Source organism: Rhinopithecus bieti, unplaced genomic scaffold (assembly GCF_001698545.2).
Source record: "Rhinopithecus bieti isolate Rb0 unplaced genomic scaffold, ASM169854v2 scaffold_31531, whole genome shotgun sequence".
Classification (NCBI taxonomy): domain Eukaryota; kingdom Metazoa; phylum Chordata; class Mammalia; order Primates; family Cercopithecidae; genus Rhinopithecus; species Rhinopithecus bieti.
This window is the reverse complement of record NW_016814088.1, coordinates 970,322-986,109: the sequence shown is the minus strand read 5'-3', so window position 1 is coordinate 986,109 and position 15,788 is coordinate 970,322. Positions and strand designations below refer to the sequence as shown.

The window sequence follows — 15,788 nt, the reverse complement described above, 5'->3', positions numbered from 1 at the left end:
CTTGAAGAGGTCCTTCACATCCCTTGTAAGTTGAATAGGTATTTTATTCTCTTTGAAGCACTTGTGAATGGGAGTTCACTCATGATTTGGCTCTCTGTTTGTCTGTTATTGATGTATAGGAATGCTTGTGATTTTTGCACATTGATTTTGTATCCTGAGACTTAGCTGAAGTTGCTTATCAGCTTAAGGAGATTTGGGGCAGAGATGATGGGTTTTTCTAAATTTACAATCATGTCGTCTGCAAACAAGGACAATTTGACTTCCTCTTTTCCTAATTTAATACCCTTTATTTCTTTCTCCTGCCTGATTGCCCTGGCCAGAACTTCCAACACTATGTTGAATAGGAGCGGTGAGAGAGGGCATCCCTGTCTTGTGCCAGTTTTCAAAGGGAATGCTTCTAGTTTCTGCCCATTCAATATGATATTGGCTGTGGGTTTGTCATCAATAGCTCTTATTATTTTGAGATACATCCCATCAATACCTAGTTTGTGGAGAGTTTTTAGCATGAAGGGCTATTGAATTTTGTCAAAGGCCTTTTCTCCATCTATTGAGATAATCATGTGGTTTTTGTCTTTGGTTCTGTTTACATAATGGATTACATTTATTGATTTGTGTATGTTGATCCAGCCTTGCATCCCAGGGATGAAGCCAACTTGATTGTGGTGGATAAGCTTTTTGATGTGCTGCTGGATTCGGTTTGCCAGTATTTTATTGAGGATTTTTGCATCGATGTTCATCAGGGATATTGGTCTAAAATTCTCTTTTTGTTGTGTCTCTGCCAGGCTTTGGTATCAGGATGATGTTGGCCTCATAAAATGAGTGAGGGGGGACTCCCTCTTTTTCTATTGATTGGAATAGTTTCAGAAGGAATGGTACCAGCTCCTCTTTGTACCTCTGGTAGAATTCGGCTGTGAATCCATCTGGTCCTGGACTTTTTTTGGTTGCTAGGCTATAAATTATTGCCTCAATTTCAGAGTCTGTAATTGGTGTATCAGGGATTGAATGTGATGGGTTCGAACATCCTCCTTTAGCTCAGAGGCGCTTCTTCCTGGTTTAGTCTTGGGAGGGTGTATGTGTCCAGGAATTCATCCATTTCTTCTAGATTTTCTAGTTTACTTGCGTAGAGATGTTTATAGTATTCTCTGATGGTAGTTTATATTTCTGTGGGGTCGATGGTGATATCCCCTTTATCATTTTTTATTGCATCTATTTGATTCTTCTCTCTTTTCTTCTTTATTAGTCACGCTAGCAGTCTATTTTGTTGATCTTTTCAAAAAACCAGCTCCTGGATTCATTGATTTTTTGAAGGGTGTTTTTGTGTCTCTATCTCCTTCCGTTCTGCTCTGATCTTAGTTATTTCTTGCCTTCTGCTAGCTTTTGAATGTGTTTGCTCTTGCTTCTCTAGTTCTTTGAATTGTGATATTAGAGTGTCAATTTTAGATCTTTCCTGCTTTCTCTTGTGGGCATTTAGTGCTATAAATTATAATTTAGTACTATAAAGATCCGCTGTTAGTCTGATGGGCTTCCCTTTATGGGTAACTGGACCTTTCTTTCTGGCTGCCCTTAACATTTTTTCCTTCATTTCAACCTTGGTGAATCTGACAATTATGTGTCTTGGGGTTGCTCTTCTCGAGGAGTATCTTTGTGGCGTTCTGTGTATTTCCCGAATTTGAATGTTAGCCTGCCTTGCTAAGTTTGGGAAGTTCTCCTGGATAATATCCTGAAGAGTGTTTTCCAGCTTGGTTCCATTCTCCCTGTCACTTTGAGGTACACCAATCCGACGTAGATTTGGTCTTTTCACACAGTCCCATATTGCTTGGAGGCTTTGTTCATTTCTTTTAACTCTTTTTTCTCTAAATTTCTCTTCTCACTTCATTTCATTAATTTGATCTTCAATCACTGATACCCTTTCTTCCACTTGATCAAATTGGCTACTGAAGTTTGTGCATGTGTCATGTAGTTCTCGTGCTTCATCAGATCATTTAAGGTCTTCTCTATGCTGTTTATTCTAGTTAGCCATTCGTCTAATCATTTTTCAAGGTTTTTAGCTTCTTTGTGACGGGTTCGAACATCCTCCTTTAGCTTGAAGAAGTTTGTCATTACCGATCTTCTGAAGCCTACTTCTGTCAACTCGTCAAAGTCATTCTCCGTCCAGCTTTGTTCCATTGCTGGCGAGGAGCTGCGATCCTTTGGAGAAGAGGTGCTGTGATTTTTAGAATTTTCAGGTTTTCTGCTCTGGTTTCTCCCCATCTTTGTGGTTTAATCTACCTTTGGTCTTTGATGATGGTGACCTATAGATGGGGTTTTGGTGTAGATGTCGGTGTGTTGATGTTGATGCTATTCCTTTCTGTTTGTTAGTTTTCCTTCCATCAGTCAGGATCCTCAGCTGCAGGTCTGTTGGAGTTTGCTGGAGGTCCACTCCAGACACTGTTTGCCTGGGTAGCATCAGCAGAGGCTGCAGAACAGCAAATATTGCAGAACAGAGAATAGTGCTGCCTGATCCTTCCTCTGGAAGCTTTGTCTCTGAGGGGCACCCGGCTGTATGAGGTGTCAGTCGACCCCTACTGGGAGGTAGCCCAGTTAGACTACTCAGGGTCAGGAACCCACTAGAGGAGGCAGATTGTCTGTTCTCAGATCTCAAACTCCATGCTAGGAGAACCACTACTCTCTTCATAGCTGTCAGACAAGGAAGTTTAAGTCTACAGAAGTTTCTGCTGCCTTTTGTTCTGCTATGCCCTGCCCCCAGAGGTGGAGTCTACAGAGACAGGCAGGCCTAGTTGAGCTGCAGTGGGCTCCACCCAGTTCGAACTTCCCGGCCACTTTGTTTACCTACTCAATGGCGGATGCCCCTCCCCCAGCCTCGCTGCCTCCTTGCAGTTCAATCTCAGACTGCTGTGCTAGCAGTGAGCAAGGCTTCATGGTCGTGGGACCCTCCGAGCCAGGCACAGGATATAATCTCCTGGTGTGCTGTTTGCTAAGACCATTGGAAAAGCGCAGTATTAGGGTGGGAGTGTCCCGATTTTCCAGGTACCATCTGTCATGGCTTCCCTTGGCTAGGAAAGGGAATTCCTCGACCCCTTGGCACTTCCTGGGTGAAGCGATGCCCTGCCCTGCTTCGGCTCACACTCCATTGGCTGCACCCACTGTCCAACAAGTCCCAGTGAGATGAATCTGGTACCTCAGTTGGAAATGCAGAAATCACCCATCTTCTGTGTTGCTCACGCTGGGAGCTGTAGACTGGTGCTGTTCCTATTTGGCCATCTTGGAGCCCAACCCCCTTTTGCCAAATTTTTAAGGTAATGTTCATGGGTTCTAAGGATTAAGACATGGACATACATGGTGTCATTTTTTAGCTTATGGTTGAATAAACTGTGCTGTGAAAATTGGCTATTCATTAAAAAAAATAGATAACTGACATAAACTATATCAGAATAAATTCTAGATTGATTAAAATAAGGGTCTGATAACTTTTTTCTGTAAAAAATCAGGGAGATAGTAAAGATTTTGGGGTTTGCAGACCATGTGGTCTCTATCATCATGACTGAACTTTGCCATTATAGTGCAAAGCAGCCATAGATAATACCTAAACAAATGGGTGTGGCTGTGCCTCAATACAATTTTGTATATAAAAGCAAGGAATGGACCAGATTTGGTCCATGGCTCATAGTTTGCTGACCCTAGTTAAAGACAGACACAAATGTGAAAAAAAAAAAGAAAACAAAAGTAATCAAAGAACCGAAAACAAATAGGTAAATTTTTATATAGTCTTTGTACAGAAAAGAGTTGATAAACATAAAATCAAAGGCAGAAACCATAAGACAAAATAATTGTAGATTTGCCATCACAAAGATTGGAAAACTTCATAGAAGTACTAAAAGGTAAATAGCAAGGTGATAAAGAAACCAGTTCTTTGTACTTCTATCAAGGATTTTACAAAGGGAGCTATAAGCCAGAAAGCCCCAACTGAAATCTCAAAATAAGCTGAAAAAGTTAAAACTGAGGAGACTGTTTCAGAAAGAGGTATATTCTGCCTTTCTGCCACAAGTAAATACCAGCTATGTGTACACAAAATAGAAGCAAGCCTATGTGTGTCTTAAGTCCATGAAGAAAATGGAATGAGTTTTAGTTACATCCTCTTCCAAGCCCCAGTTTCATCATCTCCAAAATGAAAGTAACAATCCCAGTCTTTCATGCTTCACAGGGTGATTGTGAGAGTTAAATGAAAGGAAAGAATGGGAAGCAGCTTTGAAAATTATAAAGTGCCAGGATCTAGGTAAAATCCAATTTTGACAAATACTGACTATAACGCCCAATTCAATGATACTCTTTTTCCATGACCAGGCTGAAAGCAATACTATTAATAGTATTAATACTAATACTATTAAAGCAATACTATTCATAGTATTAATATTAATACTATGAATAGTATTGCTTTGATGATGCATATGGAAGAATTCTCTTTGAAGGAAAAATCACAAGCTTCTGCCTATGTAGCTTTCCATTTACTTAACAAAGTTGAGTTTCTTGTGGTACTCAAAAATGTAGAAAATGAAAATCTAGACCACATTAACCATTTAGTAACCTAAAAGAAGGTTACTACTGAAGCGTGAGGGTGGCCAAGGGGGAGAGCTGAAAACAGGACAGAAGGTTTAAGCAGGAACCTAAATCAAACAGTGCCTAATAGCCACGCTAGAAATTTCGGGCTTTACCTTAGAAACAATGGAAAGCCACTGAAGAGTTTTGAGCAGCAGCACGATATAAACAGATAAGTGTTTTTAAAAGATCACCTTGGCTCCAGGGCAAAGAATGAATTGGAAAGAACAAAAGTGACAACTAGAAGATAAGTTTAAAAGCTTACACAATAATCTAGGCAGTTGAAGGTACTATAAACTAAGGTGATAGTAATGGAGGTAGAGAGAAGGATATGGGCTCACAAATTATTCAAGAATTAAAATCAACAAGACTTAGTGATGGACATGATAAGAGGAATGATAAAGGAAGTATCAAGAATGACAACCAGGTTTCTAGCTGAGAGATTAATGGAAAACAGTAAACACCATCCCATCCTTAGGCTAACAATGGGGCAACTTCACCAAATCAAAAGTGTAAACAAATAATAACAATGATAATAACTGACATTTATTGAGTACTTGCTCAACATCTGCCATTGTGATAAGTACATTACATGTTTTATTTCATTTAAACCGCATAACAAATATCATGAAAAATATCTTAAAATAATGTCTGCTTTATAGACATGGGAACTGAAACCCTGAGTTTTTTTTTCAAGGTCCACTAGCTAGTTCATGGTAGAGATGGGATTTGGACCAAGAAGTCCACTTCAAGAGCCCAGGCTCCTCACACTTACCCAGAGGAAAATGAGTGAGTGAGGACTCTATGACAGAGCAAAATCAAGCTCATCTAGAGAAGATGCAGAACGCGAGCAAAGATCCTCACATCCTAGCAGGAAAATGGAAACTATAGAAATTTTGAAAGAAAGAGATGAACCTTGGAGCTAGATACTTTCCCTTGAGAAGCTTTGTGTTAAGATGAGAGACTTGAAATCCTCCTTTGTCTAAAATATGATACAGAGTCAATTATGAGGTTTGCTTTGGTGACTGTGATGGTTAATTTTGTGCAACAACTTGACTGTGCTATGGGGTACCCAGACCTTTGGCTAAATGTAAATTGTTCTGTGTGTGTGTGTGTGTGTGTGTGTCTGTGTGTGTGTGTGTGTGTGTATTTCTAGATGTGATTAACATTTTAATCAGTAGACTAAGTAAAGAAGATTGCCTTCCTTAATGTAGATGAGCTTTATCCAATCAGCTGAAGGCCTGAATAGAACAAAAAGGCTGAGTATAAAGTAACTTAAACTGAGACATTGGTCTTATCTGGTCTTCAAACTTAGACTGAAGCATAGGCTCTTCTTGAATCTCCAGCTTGCTGGTTTTCAGACTAGAACTTACACCATTGGTCTTCCTGATTCTTACGCCTTTGGACTTGGACTCTCTATCTACTTCTCTCTCTCTCTTTTTCTCTCTCTCTCTCTTTCTCTCTCCCTTCCTCTCTCTCTTTGTCTCTCTCTCTCTCTCTCTCTCTCTCTCATGCCTTATGACTCAAATGGGGCAAAAAAAAATCCTGAGGCTTTTGCTCAAGTTTTTCATTCACTTATTCAAGCAAAAAAGTATTTTGTAAAGCATATTATGAGTCCAGGCACTGTCCTAGGCAATGCAGATTTGAAAAAAAAAAAAAGGAAAATCCTTGCCCTCACGATGTATATATTCTTCTGGAAGAGGCAATAAAATACATTCAAAAAAATGTGAAAAGTAAACCATACATAATACATTAAATAATGTTGAAAGCTAAGGAGGAAAAAACAAAAGGAGTGATGTGAAATGGTGACGGAGAAATGTTGAAATTTGCTCAGAGGTCAAACAGCCATTGGGAAAGAGGCATTCCTTTTTGTCTGGAGCCACAAGACTGCCATTTCTGCCTCCATGAGGGTGGAGTTTGACTGAAAATGAAACCAACTCAGGGGAAAGCAGAACCAAGAGTCACAGAGAAACAAAATCTTAATGACTTCATTGGAGCACCTAGACTCAGCTGTGCCTCAAGTTTTTTCTTTTCAGTTATATGAGGCAATAAATGCTCTTATTTTTTGTTTGAATTGGGTTTTCTGTCACTTGAAACCAAAAAAAAGACCTGACTAATGCCAACACTTTCAAGTACATATAGAAACTTGAAGTACCTTACAATGTGTTTCTAAGTGGGGTTCCTGCTGTACTTGGATTATTGAATAGCTAGAACTCATTTCTAATTAGCAGCATACATTTACATGCAAACACCTAAAATTAAAAGACCTTAAAAACAGCATGTTCACTTAAATGTGTTTAAACAAGTTCCCTAAGGTGTGGTTTACAATATTAATTTAAGGAACCCTTTCTTAAAGATTGTTCCAAGGTTACTCTTGCCCAGATCGAATGAGATTTTAGCAGATACATTTCTGCCACTGTAAATAGAATGGTTATACAGTGTTATTTTAGACTTTTTTGAAGTATTATGAGACAGAACAGAAAAAATACCTTATTTTTTGTTGGTGGTGTTGGTTATATTTTAAAGGACACAGAGCCAGGAGTCAATCTTCATCTGCTCAAAACGGAGGACCACTCATCAGCAACTGGCTGTCCTACCATGCTAGAGTTCCAAGTACACTAGGGCCATGTTCACTGGTGTTAACTCAACTGTGTCATTATGATCTGCCACAACACACCAGCTGACCAGAACCCCAACACTGTGTTAAAGCTCACTTAAATTTAAGATTAGAAAAAGCAATAAATACATTTTTAATTTTCCTCATCCTCCTTTCTCCATTTCTCCTCCCCTCTATTTAATCTTCCTTCCTTCCCAGTCCTAAATAAAAACCAGCAAAACAAAGCCAACTAACAACTACAAAATGACAGTGGCTCTCCCCTTCTACCCCACATCCTTCTAGGGCACCCTTTTTACATACATAGCAGGTTGTTGGGTGGGACTTCTGCTCCTCTAGAACCTACCAGGAGGACACATGCATGGGACCAGAAGATGATAAGCACCCCACATTATAGGGAAGCCACAGACAGGGAGAAAACATCTCCTTGGGGCTTATTAAAAGAAAGCTAATCTAACTCTGCCAATTTTGCCGTTCTTGGAGCAGAGTCTACTCTATCGTTTATGAATGACCAAAAACAAGGAGATTCAAAGGAATCCTGAGATAGGGGGATGAGCCATCAGCCTGGGTGAGTTAACCTTGGCCTTTCCTCCCTATAGAGCCGTTCCTTCCTATAAAGCGAGGTGTGAAACTACTTCTCTCTTATTAAGCAAAGAAAGAGGGCTGCATAAGTATCAATCATAGAGTGACCTGTAAGAAGGGGAGACTGGCTTCTTTTCCCAGGTTGAATGTCTGCATATGCAGCCTATTTGCTCAGCTGCTCATGCCTATCTAAGCAAGGGAAACAATCAGAGAGAGAAAGAGCAGAGCAGAGAAAGGGGTGATAAGTGGAACATCTTTCATGTGGATTTGTAAGTTTCCTCTGGATAGCTGAATTGTAGGGAAGATAGCTTGGCTTGAACCAACTTTCTAGTACTCCACCAAGACCAACCCCCAAGGTGGACACTAAGGGGATTGCAAACCCAGGTGGGGCTTCCACACTGGGAAACTGTGCAGTGGAAAAGCCTCCTACAAGACTCCAGTGATTTCATGCAGGCATCTTAGGAGGGAGACTCAACAGTCAGCAATTATTATTCAGAGAGGGAGCAACACCCAACAGAGGATATAGGTGCACAGTTAAGTACCAAGCTTGTTAAACTTCTTACCTCACCTCTTCCACCTGCCCCAATCCTGAGAATAAGAAGGATTCGAGGAAGAGTGAGGGAGCAGACCCTACCATCCCAAGGGCGTCAAGTTGAAGCTTTGGGGGTGAGGAAGGGAACATTAAATAAACAGGAGACTGAACTTTTAAACTAGATTAATCAGAACTGGCATTTTCAATATCTGAAATCAACTGGAAAGCTATTGGTACCCAAGAAGTTGTTAAAGGACAAGAAAAAGGATCCCCATCAGAATACAGACAAAGACAATGACTAAAGAAAAATAAAATATATTCTGAGTCAGACTTCTGTCTGGAAGGTTTACATCGACCAAACGTCCCTAAAAATGAGTCTCTTGCATTTGCTCAACCCTGTGGCAAATTTACACACCACATCATCTCAAGTTTCCCATGAAATCACAGGTAATATTTTGTGGTGATAAATGCAAGGGGAAAGCAGAGAACCTCTTCAATATTGAGGAAATCCACAGTTCATGGGAAGAAAGAAGAAAATCCATAGCATATACTAGAAAATGAGATTTCCTAAGACCTTGGGATAAAGCTTTTAAAATTGCAAGCAACACTGAGATTTAAAATTTTGAGGTTCAATCACAGCAAAACTTTTCATTTATATATAATCCAACCTTAATAATATATAAATATCTATATAAATATAATATATATTATAGAAATTATTATATATAATTATATATATATAAAATATATATAAACTCGTATATTATAATATATGATATAATATTATATAATAAATATATATATAATATAAATATATTAAATATATATTCAATATAACTATATGCATAAAATATATTATATAAATAATAAATTATATACTATTCATAATTCTATATATACAATATATCCTTCCTGATTATAAGTATATTTCACAAACATATAGACATTCTATAAATATAATATATATATATAAATATAAATATATATATATATATATATAAACTTCTTCTATTTGATGGGAACCTTACTAGTAACTTAATGAGGATTTCTGTTTGCCTGATCTCACACGCTTATTTTATTCAGCCTAAATGCAGCCTAAATAACCAACATTAACTTTACATATTGAGTTTATACAACAGTATTTTACTATATTTGAATATTTCTGTCTATGAGTTTCAGTCACCTTGAGATTTCAGGCTGAACCAGAAGTCAAAGCCTAAGGCTTTAGCTCAGAGAACACCTATGGTTTTGTCTTCCCCGCATCTCTCCTTTCTGGGTCTGGTTGCCATCCTCCCTTTTGGTGAACAGCTCCTCAAAATATACATGCACAGAAACATCCAAACATACACATGCATGCACAGTAAAACACACACACACACACACACACACACACACACACACACATCCCACACCACTCTGGCCTCCCTGGTCAAGGCAGAGCTGCATCTCTTCACATGGCCTTGCATGCCTGGACTTGACGGTTGGTAAAGAAGTGAAAAGGTGACTTCAGCTTGGACAGTTACAGTGCACTTTCCCCCTGGGCACCATGTATAGTCCTTAGTCTGCTAGGTAACTCTAGCAAGACTTTAGGAGGCCTTCCCTGGTTATTTTTTTGAAAAGAATAGAGAGTTCCTCTCTTTGGTAGTAGAAAATCAAAGTCCATATGAACTCAGGAAGTCACAATAACCATAGAGAAGAAGGCAATAAGGACTAGGAGAGGTGAAGTCAATACATGCAGAGACAGCCAGGGTAAGAGACTGAGGGGTGAGTCCTGAGGACATTCGGACCCCTGAAGGCAGTCACGTCTAAGGCCATTGTCTTTCTCTCCATCCTGCATTTTGATTACAAGAATTTATAAATCCTTGGTTCTAAGTCTGTTTCCAGTGGGCTTCTGTCCCCTAAAACCAAACAATTTCAAAGTAATAAAGCTACATATAAAAATGCCATGTCATAGCTCTGGTTTGTATCTAGCTCAAGGGAACAAGAGACAGAAGAAAAGGGAGGAGTCTTGGTCTAGAAGAAATAAGTAAAGAATGGGGCAAGAGGAGACAACATTAGAGACAATCAGGTGACGAAAGAGCAGAGATTTAAAAATATATTGGATATTTGAAACTGTTGGATAAGAGAAACTATTATGACATGAAAACAGGCTCTAGAAAGTTTCACCCTACATCAAAGAACAGACTTTATAGAAAATGTCCCAGAGCTAAATCAGTCTTGGGGAAACAGGAATCGTGCAGAGAGGGCCTGGACACCTCAAAAGGATCCATACACCACAGTTAAAAGAATGACCTAGTAGAGTTTTTTAATCACAGTTTTAATAGTGGAACTCTTTCTTCTAACCAACTGTTACTCTGAACACAAATATATAACAGATAAAAGCAATAAATCAATACTTGAGCGATTTAAACCTTTATTACTTGATCTCCAATATTCATTGTTTAGGGAACCCCTAAATCCCCTCCAGGAAACATTTGGATTTTGTGGAGCACAAGGTGAAAACCACTGACCGGAAACACACTCCCACACATGTGCCTGTTCCATGCACTTTATACCATGCTTCAAGACAGCCTGATACTCTGGCAACTATGAAAAAACTGTACATCACACAGTACTCGTAGAAACCATGGAATTTACATGCAGATACTTGGTACTTTTAGAAGGAAAACAAACCACATCTAAGCTTGCTTATTTAGACCACTGCTTTTCTTATTTATTCCTACCAAATTCTTATGTTCTTTGCAATTGCACTCGTGCTTTCTTCAATCATGCCCCACATACTGCTTTTTCTCAGGAATTTCCATTTATATTTAATGCCTATATCTTGTAATTTCTTGAAAAGGGCAAAGACAGAAGTCCAGCCAAGGCCATGAGACTGTTTTTCTCCTAAGGAACTGTCAGCCAAATTTCTCAGGGAGGAACTGGAAATGAAGTGAGAGACATTGATAAATTTCCCTGCTGAACAATCAATAAAAGCTCCACCATCCCTCTCAGATTCCCACTGTGGAAGCAAGAGCCATAATTACACTGTCAAAAATTTAAGTTGCCCAGGCTGACAGCAACCCATTTGAAAAGTGACAAGTGATTGGCACTCAGTTTGGAGTGGAGAACCTGGATTGGCAGACAGAGTGATGAAGGCAAAAGGCAAGAGTGAAATTTCCTTATTGACTATAGCTACCCAAACCTCAGACCGCCACTCAGGAGGAATCCTGAGACCCTTTAGTCATATTAACGCATCAAAGTGAGCAGCTGATAGAAGTTACTAAACAATCTGAACTCCACCAGCAACTCAGAACCTGTCCTCATCTACTCCCAAACAAACAGAAACAGAAAAGATGGTGCTGTGTGTGGATGTGTATGTGCAGGTGTGTGTGTATCTGTGAGTGTATAAGGGTGTGGGACTTTTCCTACCTTCAAAGAAATACATGAAATATTGCTTTCAACTCTATCTTGCCTTGTGACAGCTGAACACCAACGCCTGTTTGCTTAGCGATTTTAATCTAAAATAAAAATCAGCTGGAGCAGAAGGGTTTCAAAGGGCAATAACAAAGAATGAGATGGAAGGAGAAGGTGGGAAAGTGATCGGACTGACATGCAGACCATTTGTGTGATTCTACATGACCTGAGCTGGTGTTAAATTAGAATCCATTCAGCATTGCTGCTGAATATTAGGAACCAAATGTCTGCCAAGGGCCTCATTTGCTGGGCAGTGCCCTGCTTTGGACTATACTGGGACCCATGCAAATAGTTTCTAAGAAAGCCTTTATTGTAACCACGACCGGGAAAGGTGGTTATCCATGGCTGGGAAGCAGCTGCACCAAGAGAGACTAAAATCTAAAGGTATTGACTGGAAGGTGGGAAGAGAACAGAAGATGCCTGGGAAGGTGGGTACCGCATGACATCCCAGGTTAAAATGCTTCTGTTACTTTGATGAAAAGAGATAGACAAGAAAATTAATATGGAGAAAAATCTCTAGGTAGATTTTGAAACAGAAGCCCCCACCACCGCCATGCCCCACATTTTCTCATACCTAAAATAAAATACAGGATAATCAGTGATGGGTACTCAGTGCTTTTGGAAAGGGGAAAGGATTTTATCAGAATAACAATAACTAACACTGTGTTTTGTGTGCCCAACACTCTGGAGCACTTCATGAGCAGTAAGTTTATGAAGTGGGAACTGTGTTTTTTGGATTTTTTAGAGATCTGTTGAAGGTCATAGCTGATCTGTGGCAGAACAGGGCCCATTTCTGATTCCAATTCGATTAACCACTAGAATCAGTGTTTCTCCGAGTGTAGTCAATGGGCCACCTGAGTCACATCACATGTACATTTCCAGGCCCAGACATCTAGATTTACAAAAACCTCCCCAAAAGGGTCTTCTGTGCACCAAAGTCGATGAATCTCCTCATTATGTTATCCTGGGAAGCCAAGTGAATGCTGGGTCTTTAGGGACTTCCTGGGCACAAAGCAGTGAATCAAGTTGCTCACTATTTTGCATACTCAACGGTGAAAGAAAATTAACTTTTTCCTAAAGCCCCAGTGTCACCAGGTCCTCCTCTGGCCCTGGCAAAAGGCCAGTGAAATTATGTAATTTTAGCTATGCTATACCACCATGCTGGAGGGGATATCTGTCTGAGACCTCAGGTGGTGAGGGAGAAGTGACAGGAGAGAATAGATGAGCTGCACATGGGGCTGCAATTCTCTGACAGATACATCAGGAAAGGAATCCCTGTCACCCAAATGGCTGAGCTCTTTTCTACATAATATTTCTTTCAAACGCATGAGATGCTGCAGCATCACATCAGAGGGGAAATGGCTTGATCTTTGCCCGTGTTCAATGGGCAAACTCTGTGATTCAGGTGATCCTAGTCAATTATCTGTCCTAAACGCTTTGGGGAATGTTTAACCAGTTTAGAAAACGGCCTAATCTGGGAATACGGGAAAAGGGGGAGGGAGAGAGAGCAGGGAGAAGGAGAATAAAGGAGTGGGAGGGAGGAAAGTGGTGAGAGAGAGAGAGAGAGAGAGAGGAGGGAGAAAGAGAATAAAGAAGAAAGAGGGAGAAGAGAAAGGGAGGAGGGGGGAGAGAGAGAGAGGAGGGAGAAGAAGAAAGGACAGGGAGGGAGGAGAAAGAGGAAGGAGGAGATGGAAATGAGGAAAGCAGAGGGAGAGGAGGTCTCATTCTCAATATCCAGTAACATCAGATGGCTGGAGTAGCAACATTTTTTCTGAACTTACAGAATTTTCGAAACATATTAGAGGCACCTACTTTGCTTCAATTGCCCCATATTGACTGTAAGCAGTGAGACTAGGGATTTTCTTGACATTTGCTTAATCACAAAGGCTTACATGCACAAGGTACATTTAAAATACAGGCACAAAAGGTATATTTATGAGTTCTTTCACTGATTCTTCACACTAGAGCATGAGAATTAGATGAGCTTGGAATGAAAGAAGCAGAATAAAAGAATTACGAGAGTTTTCATTTTTCCTCATTTGAATTCCTATTTTCAGTAAGAGTTGTGCTATCTGCATCATACGGGACAGTGGCTCTCAACTCTGAGGATTCCTCCTAAGCCTGGGGTCCTCTGGACGATCTATGGGCTGGCTGAACCATAAATATACACTAACTTACTCCCCAGATGTGTTTTTTTACTGGTAAAAAGCAGCATATTGCGTTGGTGGCTTAAGAGGCCATTGAGCTAGAGCAAACATTTGAAAACCACGGCTGACGTGGGAATAGATCCCGGGCTACAAAATCAGTGTAGTTGTTTGCTGATGAAGATAGGAGGAAGAAAGGTCTCCTTGGACGTTGATCACAGAATCAATATAGTAAGCATTTTGAATTTCTGTCCAATGAGTTATGGGGTATTTTTAACCTCACAAAATTTGATCCCCAGTGTCTAGCACACTGGGTAGCCCACAGTCAACACTTAATAAATGCTTGAGGAAAAGATCTTGCTTCCTCTTACAGTAAGCCAAAAGAGGCACAAGCATGCTTTTTGATAAACAATGATTGGGGCCTGTGGTCGGTATGAGACAGAGTCTGGACAGAGAAAAATGGCAGATTCCTCAGCACAGCTCCATGCCCTCATCTAGAGCAATTATCCTATGACAAGTAGATTATTTTGTGATGCCAATATAGAAATATCAATGTAAATGACATTATGTTTTCTGGAGATTGAGTCACCTTCTGAAGCCCACATTTTTGATCTGCCTTTGGCTCATGCTATGCAACCAAAAGCATATAAATACCCACTGAAATATGCTTACTCACTATTTTATACTGTTGATACTAAGGATTATCCTGGCACACTTGGTAATTTCCTGACTCTCAAGGGGAAAAAAAAAATGTCCATTTTGCAAAGTGGAATGAGATGATCAGAAAGCAAATAAAGTTGGAGCAGAAACACACTGTAGCCTAATCTCTTTTGTCCTAGGAATCCTTAAACACCCCACCTATCTGTAAGGGGATTCTAAGTAGAAGTGTAATTAAACACTGCTCATGGGGTAGGCGGTTGGGGAAAACAGGAAGAGGTTCAATAACCAAATGAGGTTGTCTGTATTTGATTTGGGATACCAGGCTTCTGCATGTTAAGAGACATCTGTACATGCTACGTAATTGTATCGGTCAGTTTTCACTAGGCTACGCTGCAATTACAAATGCAAATCTCAGTGACTTAAGACAAAGGCTTATTTCTCACTCACATACATGAAAGCAGTAGGTCATCTGCAGCACTGCTTCATGTCGTCTTCATTCAGGTTCTAAACAGAAGAAACTGCCCCTATCTGGGACAGGCTATTCTCAAGTGGTGGGAAGAAAATGCAATGGCTAAAGCATAACAGGTCTTAAAACCTTCACTTGGCCATGCAGTCCCCCATTTCTGCTCACCTTCCACTGACCAAAGCAAGTACAAGGCTAAGTCTGCTCTTGCAAAGGGTCCGGGAAGTATGGTCCACCCACAAGGAGGCACTGAAAGTCACCTAACAGTGGGTGGAAGTATACACAATCCTCTTACAGAAAGGGGAGCAAATAATTGGGAACTGTAGTGTACTCTGCCACAGGAATCATAACAGTTTTACTTGTTCTTTAAGCAAACAGTGCCTTGCTCTAACTAACCTGGTTGGCTGAGCAACCATAGTCAAGGACTTTTAAACAGTTTTATCAGTTTCCACTGCTAGACACAGCTCTACTTCATTTCCTCTGATCAACTGCCTCACTCACCGTGCAGAGAAAGAGTTCCATTCCTCACAGCCAGGAACTTGACTCCATAGGGAAAGAAGGGAGTTGAGTGGGAACTCCCATAGAGTGTGATCTGAGCTCTGCCTTGGAAGGGCTTGTCTTCAGATCCAATCCGGAGCTCTCCACCATCAGAAACAAGAATGGCGTGCGCCCTGAGCTCGATGGGTCCTGGGGCCATGAAAATCAGCTTGCCCCCTAATGGACGAAGGGAAAATTGTCAGTCCC

The 15,788-nt window shown here is 40.3% G+C and overlaps 1 protein-coding gene across 1 annotated transcript in view; it reads right to left on the bottom strand.

Annotated features, from left to right (window-relative positions):
* Positions 1–15,788, bottom strand: part of PKHD1 (PKHD1 ciliary IPT domain containing fibrocystin/polyductin) — a 484,394-nt gene that overhangs the window by 308,486 nt on the left and 160,120 nt on the right. The window contains 1 exon segment of the mRNA XM_017849608.1: positions 15,546–15,758. Coding sequence (XP_017705097.1) covers positions 15,546–15,758 — 213 coding nt within the window.